This window comes from Eriocheir sinensis, chromosome 52 (assembly GCF_024679095.1).
Source record: "Eriocheir sinensis breed Jianghai 21 chromosome 52, ASM2467909v1, whole genome shotgun sequence".
Taxonomy (NCBI): domain Eukaryota; kingdom Metazoa; phylum Arthropoda; class Malacostraca; order Decapoda; family Varunidae; genus Eriocheir; species Eriocheir sinensis.
The window spans coordinates 12,555,326-12,564,464 of NC_066560.1; the positions used below are offsets into that span (position 1 = coordinate 12,555,326).

At 40.9% G+C, this 9,139-nt stretch overlaps 1 protein-coding gene across 1 annotated transcript; it reads left to right on the forward strand.

Moving 5' to 3' along the window:
• Nucleotides 1-1,159: 1,159 nt before the first annotated feature.
• On the forward strand, nt 1,160-8,654 carry LOC126983092 (coiled-coil domain-containing protein 86-like). The gene is made up of 4 exons (XM_050835594.1): nt 1,160-1,388; nt 3,272-4,603; nt 6,047-6,251; nt 8,417-8,654. Exons 1-4 carry the CDS (start codon nt 1,255-1,257, stop codon nt 8,504-8,506), a joined length of 1,761 nt encoding a protein of 586 aa, XP_050691551.1. The 5' UTR covers nt 1,160-1,254; the 3' UTR covers nt 8,507-8,654.
• Nucleotides 8,655-9,139: the final 485 nt, after the last annotated feature.

Consider the following 9,139-nt stretch of genomic DNA (forward strand, 5'->3'; position numbering starts at 1 on the left):
TCATTTATTTGCCTTTTCTGGAGTACTATTTCCTAGAGTGGCAATGCTGTACGGTGACATTTGGGTGACTGACAGCAAGGCATTTTCCAGCACTATTTTTCTGGAGAGAAGTATTGATCCTTCAAAGTGTTGTATACGTAGAGAGCGGTGTATTGGTGAATTATGTATTAATGAGGGGGAAAGGTCATCCTCCCGCTAGTACACGTAGCCTAAGACATCTAATTTTATCCTTGTCGCTGCCATGAGGTATCCAGACTTTTTTTTGGTCTTGTGATATCGCGAACGAGCATAAGAGGAGGAGGAATGAAGATAAGGAAAGAAAGGATTATTCAAAATTTGTTTAGTTTTTCATTTTCTTTGCTTTCAGACTTGTGTGGGAAGGAGGGATTGAGAGGGACAATGTGTAATTAAGGAAGTGGGAAGGGAAAGTATAAGGTACGTGAATGAAGGAGGGAGAGAGAAGGAAGGAAAGAAGAAGGAGGGAGAGAAAGTATTAAGAAGGAGGGGGAGAGGAAGGTATATAGAGAAGGGAGTTGAAAGAAGGAATTCATAGGTTTTACTTGCAACAATAAACTATTAATCAATCAATCAATCATAGGTAGAAGCTAAAGAATGAGGGAGCGATATTTTTGTCTCCAATAAATTCGTTCCATTTGTAATTTTTGAGGATTTTTTTCTGAAATTTTATCTGTAATGTAAAATGCTATGTTATTTGATATGTTTTTCAGTATAACACTAAATCATATGGCAGTTTGGAGAGAAAATAATGTTGATAAACCAGTATGTGACCCTGTATTAGCAGAAGTAGGACACGGTAGCTGATAAAATATAGGTTTTTCGTGTGATATTTTTGTTCATTACGTTACAAATGGAGGTAGTAATATATGCTTGATTATTTGCTGCGGTAGAAAGCGAAAAATTTGGGGCAATCTTAAAAAAAGAAATTATTTTTGCTGCTGTGTAAACCTTAGTTAGTAGACAGCGGCGACAGCTACACAAACGTTACCAGATTATCCTACTCAGCACTTTATATATTCCGGTTTCTGATCCACAAAAACTATAAAATCATCAGTAATTCACGATTTTACAATTTTAACAAAAAACTATAAATGAATATCGTCATTGGGGCGGGGGCGACACTTAGTTTTCTGATCTGAAATCGGCAAATAAACATCCTGAGGACAACAGCTGGTAACGTGTGCTGACCAGTGCTGGGCTCCACGTGCTGAGGAGGCTGGAGGTGGCCGTGGCATCATGGTGGTGACGAGGAAAAGAAGCTGCAGCGCCAGTGAGTCAGCCACGGCGGCCACTGGGACAACACGGGCAGCTAAATTAAAGAAACAGGATGACGGTGTGGGCAGCCCCGCCCCCAAGACCACCACTCCCAGGTGCGTGGACCCGAGTTCGACCCCCTCCTCTTTATGGAGGTGTTCCGCTTTGTTTCATTTAATAGGGAAGAATAGATGATTTCTCGGACTCATGATATACGGTAACTTGCTCTGGTTGGTAAAACCACAGAACAACTACTTCTCCCCATCCACCACTCCAGCCCCCCAACACAAGCCTGTGGACCTGTGGGGGAACCGGGTTTTTTTTGGGGAAAGGCAAATTTACTGAAAATGGGCTTCCAAAATTTCGCTAAAATAGGGAAAATTCTCTGGAATAATAGAGATTCACTACGTGCCTCCAATATTGCCCCCACACGAGAATAATAACCTTTCCAAGGTCTCATATGCTGTTATGCTTCTCCAGTTTTACTGGTGCATCATACATATGGGGGGGTCCAGGGTAGGGCACAGCCCCTCCTGGCTAGGAGGGGGGTCCAGGGGGGCGAAGCTCCACCGTAAGTTCGGTTGGATAGTAACACATCATGAATGTAGTCCTTTAAAATTATAAAATACAAATACTTGTGCCGTTATTTGCTTTAATATAGAGAAGAAAATAACCTAGAACTCTTAGGACAATTTTATGTCCGAAATCATAATGATCCATGGACGTTGCACATATTTCTAAGAGAGGAACTACTTTCTTCAGCGCATGAATACCAAGTCGAATCCGTTACAAGGTTCAGTCAGAGGGAGAGCACCATGGAGAACAGATAAACATTGGACTTTGAAAATCTCAAGGCATCCCCACATATTTAAGCCGTTGACACAGTAAATTGGTATGAATCGGTAACTAAAACGTAAACAAATGTGAAGCAAATGAAGTATCCTATCTACACTGCATGCTATTTTTTCGGTATATTAGAAGCAGTAGTTAGCTAGATTAACCCTCTGGTTTTGTTAGGTTAAAACAATTTACTATAGGTCTCAACTCAAAAACTCGTATGCTTCCATACTAATGAGAGACCACACGACAAAGTGAAGTCATTCTTCGTTGATTTATACCATAACGTGCTGGCTATCATGTGTTTGAAGATACCCCAAACTTAACCTTGGGTAACCTAATAAAACCTTAAACAGTTGCATTAGGTCTTGACTCAGAAAACTCATATATGCTTCCTTGCTAATGAGACTCTTTTCAACAACAAAGTGAGGTTTTCTTTGTTGATTTATACCATAAGGTGCTGGCTATCATGTGTTTGAAGATACCTCAAACTTAACAATATCACAAAAAGTTAGCATACGTCTTGACTTAGAAAAATCATATATGCTTCCTTTCTGACTGAGCGTGGTCATTCATTGTTATTTTGTGCCATAAGCTGTTGCCTATTATGTGTTGAAGATGCCCTAAACATAGCTTAATGGTATCAATCAACAAAGAATGACGTCACTTTGTTGTATAGAAAGCCCCATTAGTAATGAAGCATATATGAATTTTCTGAGTCAAAACCTGTAGTACTTGTTTGGGATTTTGTTAGGTTAAGTTAAGGGTATTCGAAACACATGATAGCCAGCACCTTATGGTATAAATCAATGAAGAATGGCCTCACTTTGTTGTATAGAAAGTCTCATTAGTAAGGAAGCTTATATGAATTTTCTGAGTCAAGACCTATAGTAACTCTACGGGGTTTTGCTAGGTTAGGTTAAGCTTAGGGTATCTTCAAACACATGATAGCCAGCACTTTAAGGTATAAATCAACAAAGAATGACCTCACTTTATTGTATAGAGAGTCTCATTATTAAGGAAGTATATTGTCCCACCATCCTTTTTATCTTTATCTTCCCTTCTTTAAACCTTTTGTTTCCAATTTTGTTTTTATTCTCTGTTCCTATTGAGTTATTGTTGTCTCTCCTTTCTCACTGCATCCTTGTATTTCTTCATCCAGTTGCTCGACCCCCACCACCAGGCGATCTCGCAGGGTGACAGATTCCTTGGTCGATGCAGCCCCTTCAAGCCCCCGCCCTTCGAGGGCAACACGCAGCAGCAATGACAGCACCACACAGGACACCCGGACACCTGTGAAGACAAGGACGGAGAACAGCAGCGATGGATCATATGACAGCCAGGGCGGGAGGCAGCTTCGGGTCACCCTCAGGGATATCTCCACGCCCTCCACTCCATCCACCAGGTCGAGAAGGGCGTCAGGGGTTGGAGCAGGCGATCTTGATGCTGCTGTGAAGTCCATCAGTTTAGACTCAGCAGATGTGGCAGGCATCTCCACCACAGTCTCCACTCCAGTCCGCCGGTCACGAAGGCTTAGTGGTGATGGAGTGGACTCGTCAGGGCAAGGCACGCCCAAACAGCTGTCCTTCTCCATTGCACGCATCATTGGGAGTGAAGGAAGCAAGACCAAGGAAGAAGTAGCTAGTAAACAGACCAGCCTCCCAGTTATTAAAGAAGATACAGAAACTACTAGCCCCAAAAAGGATGATAAACCACATGCAGCAGAGGGAGAGAAAATTACCACAGAGAAGCCAGATCAAACATTACAGACTGGGTGTGGTGATGAGGTGGAGGAACTTAACTCGAGTAGTGCAGAGTCAGCCGTTCATGACCTCCCTGTGCCTGTTGAGGATAAGGAGTCATCTAGCCCTGCACCTTCAAACAAAGAAGCGGAAAGTAACGGCAAACTTGTTGACGAGCAAACAGTGGACTCGAGTATATGTGACGGAAAACTTAGTAGTACCCAAAGCATTATTGAAGATAGTGAAGGTGGAAAAAAGAATGTCGCTGAGGCTGAAGATACTGAAGGTGAAAAGAAGGATGTTGTTGAGGTAACCAAAACTAACGATGGTGAGGAAGAGCAGATGACAGCCTCCAGTGACAGCAGTATTGAAAGTATAAGCAAGAACTTGAAAAAGGATGCAAAAGAAGAGGAACAGAATAATGCCATTAGTACATCAGACTCCATGGAGGTGACAACTAGTCCAGTCAAGCCTACCAGACCTGAAGGCAAACACAAAACTGCTGCACCAAAGGAAGAAGTAACTAAAGAATCCTCTACCACACAAGACACACAGGTAACATCCAGTGCACCTGTTGATGAAAATGGCAATAAGAACTTGAATGGCATAAGTCCAATGTTATCAGAAATCAAGGCAGGTGACAAGAAGCTTCTCAAAGTCATCCCAGAGCTGGAGAAGAAGATTGAGCAGCTCCGGAGTGTTCCCAAGGGACAGCCAATCTCTGGGAAGTGGTGGAAGAAGGAGAAGCAAAGGTAAAGTTTCCTATGTTTCCTTCTATTTTGTAACTTTGTGGAGCCTTATTTGTTATTGGGGCTGTGACTTTTTACCACAGGGCGGGGATGTAATGTGAAATTGGTTCTCCCCGTATGGCAGTGTTCTGACATTTTTCAGAAAAATGTTCACTTTCCATTATCAATTTCACGGCTATGCCTATGCCAATAGCTTTAAATTTATGGGCATTTCCATTATCCACCCTTCCTCTTCAATCTGCCACAAACTCAGTCTTTGCATCATGTGGTGTCTCCATGGTGATGTGATGGAGTGCAGCACCATTTACCTCGCTGCATCACCCTCATGTTCTGAATTTGATAACCCTGAAGGGTGGTGGGATGAATCCTCAGGGGCTTCAGCATCACTTCCACCATCACCATAATGAGATCGATCTACAGGAATGCCACCAAAGCCAAGTTGTACAAAACAGGGCTCAGCCTTCCTGATAAGACAAAGGGCTGGAGTTCAACGCTTCTGTTACCTCTGTCTTTACCACTAACTCTGCTTTCGAAGCTTGAAAAAGTCACTTTCCGGTCTCTCCCAATTGCACTCACTGAGAGCTCTATTGGGAGCAAGAGGAGGCTTATGAAGAGTTAAGATCACTGGCTGTGGACACTTGAGTGCAGAATCAGATGAAGATCAAAAAAACTCTCCTCCTGCCACTGTTACAGTCACGTAAACACTGAGAATGGCACTGGGAAGTTGTGAGGCAGCAGAGGAGTCACGCTGACCCAAAAATTCTCACACAAACTTCAAAATTCCAGTGGAAAAAGGCAAGCTGGAAAAAATTGTCACCCTCCCTCAACCTGGCAGCTGGAAAACCCGTCACCTGCCCTTAACAGAATTTCAAGACTCTATGATTAGAAACTGGTATAAAACAGTTAATCAGTTATTCTAGTAATTACCTTGGAAATGACAGAATGCAGACAATAACTCAATTTTTCAAATTCTTTGAACAAAATTTCTTATAACCAAAGTTATGGATACCAAAAGACAAACAGAATTTTAAAATTTGATGGAAAAATCCATTAGTACTAATCTCCAGGTAGGCCAGAAGTGGCAGGTCATTTACGTACTTGTAGATATGAACTATGAACTTCACCTGGTTTGACACATTCCAATACTATAAGTGCCTAATTTTGAGGTGGAGGTGAATGAGATTTTGGGTTCTGGGGTCAGGGGTTCTCACACATGAGTCACAGCTCCACGGTGATCCACATCCTGCCCTGACCAGCCAGCATGTGATATCCGGGGGACAGGATAAGCTGCACCAAACCTTTGAAAATTATATCATTTAGGGTATTTTTATACAGAATGTTTTTAGATAATTAAGAATTTTATTTAAAATCACATCTAGCCTGTACAATATGTCAGAGTGTAGGTGGTGACAAGGGACCTGTTCTTAGTGAGTGTCTGACCTACAGGTTCCGGTCCATCAACAAGGATGCCTCAGGGAAGAAGAAGTGGTCCAAGAAGATGCATCTCAAGCAGTGGCGAGGAGACGTGATGGCGAGGAGCGCCGTGATAGAGGCTGAGAAGCAGCAGAAGAAGGAGGACCTGAAGGAGCGCCAGAGGATCAACAAGATACGCCGCGAGGAAAACGCCAAGAAGTCAGAAATTGTGCAAGTGGTAAGACACCTCGTGTTTGTGCAGTGTGGCCAATTTTTTGTTATCCATTGCATTATTATGCATAGACCTCAGGCAGTCATTCAGTTAATTGCAATCATTTGATAATTCCCTGTCATCAGCATGAGGCTTTGATATTTAGTGGCTCCAGTGGATGTCCAAATATTGCTCTTATCTGTACCATTCATCCTGTGGTAAACTAAACAACAGCCAGAAGCAGACAAGACTGCATTACATAATTTCTTTCCTTTAACCCCTTCACTCCGGCAACGCAGACATCAGTGTCTGACGGCGTCACTGTATGGAAAGGGTTAGTCCTCTTCTAAATCTCTTAATCCTCTTTCATTTCCTCTTAGTCCTCTTCTAAACCTCTTAAGAGGAAATGGAAGAGGATTAAGAGGAGGATAGAGAGGTTTAGAAGAGGGTTAATCCTCTTCCATTTCCTCTTGACCCTTTCCATACTGTGACGCTGATGTCTGCGTCACGGATGGAAAGGGTTAAATGCCTGACAACCAGTCCATTCTTATACCATATTTTACTTCTCCTCTTTTACTTTTTAAGAACAGTTCCAAGGTTACAACTGGGCACCAAGGTAGTGCGAGACATTGCATTTATGTCACAGCATGACAAGGCATTGATACCACATTCTGCTTTGATTTTTATTGTTCTGCTGATATACAGTTACTTTACTAATGAAATTATTATGTTGTATCTTTTTACAGCATATTAATCTGTTATATACTCTTCTGATTCAATATCCATGACCTTATGTTGTTCATCCATAATATCATTACTAATATATCTACATAGCTTGTGACCACTTGGGATGTCATTAGGGTCAAGAGATATCCATACACCTTGGTAAAACATGTAAATTTTTATTTTTAGATATAGGTACATAGGTGACTCACCATAATGTATTTTTTCATTCCATAAATAGGGACTTTTAACTTAAGAGGTTGAAAAAACATTACATAATGTAAGCCGAGGAATTTGAAAAATTATAGAGCGATAGATGAAAAACGTAAAAGAAAACTTGTGTGAAGAAGGGAGGCAGCTGGAGGCGATGAGGGAGTAGAGGTGTCAGGAGGGAGGCCCCCGGAGGAGTAGAGGGAAAATTAACTAATGGGGAGCATGTGTTTACGGGTGCGTCGCCTGCCTCATATATATATATATATATATATATATATATATATATATATGTATATATATATATATATATATATATATATATATATATATATATATATATATATATATATACATACATATATATACATACATATATATACATTAATCCCTCGCCATATTGCAGTTCACTTATCGCGGTCTCGCTGTATTGCAGATTTTAAAATTGTAAATATTTAGTTTCGTATCGCGGATTTTTCGCTATATCGCGGGATTTTACGGTATAGAGTTATTTTAATATATTTATTATTTTACTTATTTTGCAGTAAAAGCATTTTCTAGCCAAAAAAAAATTGTAAACAATATAAAAAATTAAGAAAGTATTAATAAGAACATATTAAAATAATATTAAATTGAAATAAAATACATAGCGCACAGCAGATGAGTAGACAAAGACTCGCACGTATGTAAAATGCAGCTACGGCCGCTTCCGCTTGAGCTAGTGTGCCCATATATATATATATATATATATATATATATATATATATATATATATATATATATATATATATATATATATATATATATATATATATATACACAAATCAGGTGCAAGACAAGTCATTAAGACAGGTGCTCCTCTCCTCCTCATATATATATATATATATATATATATATATATATATATATATATATATATATATATATATATATATATATATATATATATATATATATATATATATGCAAATCAGGTGCAAGACAAGTCATTAGCAAGACAGGTGCTCTAAGTCTCTCCTCTCTCCTTCTCTTGTTTTTCATCCTCTGGAAAGATTAGCACAGTATAAGAGACTTGAAACTGTTACATTAGCCTTATCAAAACTGTCCTTCCTGCTATCTTTGGAAGCTATATTTTTACACAGCAAAATTGTACCTCCTCATGCCCCTTTCCAGTTCCCTTATTTTTTGCCATCCATTATCTCAGTAACACTGTTCTTCTCAGTCTGTTATAGTCACCTGTACCGCACTCCTCCCAACAGATCAAGGACCCAAGGAAGATCAAGAAGATGAAGAGGAAGCAGCTCCGGTACATCGAGACCCGAGACACAACCAACCTCAAGCAAGTGTAGCCAAGCCTGCCCCTCAGCCCTGCCAGGCTGCCACCACTGCTGCAGGAGACACAAGCACTCGTTATATTTATCATTGTATTTTCTACTGAAAATTCTTGTTGTGGGGATATGGATTTTGAGATAATAAATAGAACTTCTAAACCCTAAATTATCTTTTGCTTCCCCACTTCACACTACCTTACATGAAGAAAACCAAGCCACAGCAGATGACACTGTGAAGCCCCACACAGATACCCTGTTGCATCCCCCATCTGGGGTCCGTGTGGGCAAATGTGGGGCCCATATTTGCCTATCCAGGGCCCACCAAGATTACCCAACTGGGAACCCATATTTTTGTCCACATTTTCCCATATGTTGCCCACCTGGGGCCCACATTTTTTGCTGGCTGGGTGGAGCGTACGCCCGTACCGAAGGTAAACGAGGATCAAGCCTCTCCTGTAATCCCTGAAACTACACCTCACCCATCGTGAGTAGAGGGGGGGATTCAGGAGCTGCCCTGTGTAGGCCACTCGGCCTCTTGCAGTTTCCCTGTGTTCTTATGTTTTCTCTCTCTCTCTCTCTCTCTCACCTCACCACAGGTCACAGGAACCCACAGTTTAGCGCTATACCCTCAGAATGAAGCAAGCACGAAAC

What these genes read in the sequence shown, in the direction of transcription:
- LOC126983092 (XM_050835594.1), top strand. Translation starts at nt 1,255, where the DNA reads ATGGTGGTGACGAGGAAAAGAAGCTGCAGCGCCAGTGAGTCAGCCACG. An exon ending in CCCAAGACCACCACTCCCAG is followed by an intron (nt 1,389 to 3,271) that starts GTGCGTGGACCC and finishes TTCTTCATCCAG; the next exon opens with TTGCTCGACCCCCACCACCA. An exon ending in TGGAAGAAGGAGAAGCAAAG is followed by an intron (nt 4,604 to 6,046) that starts GTAAAGTTTCCT and finishes TCTGACCTACAG; the next exon opens with GTTCCGGTCCATCAACAAGG.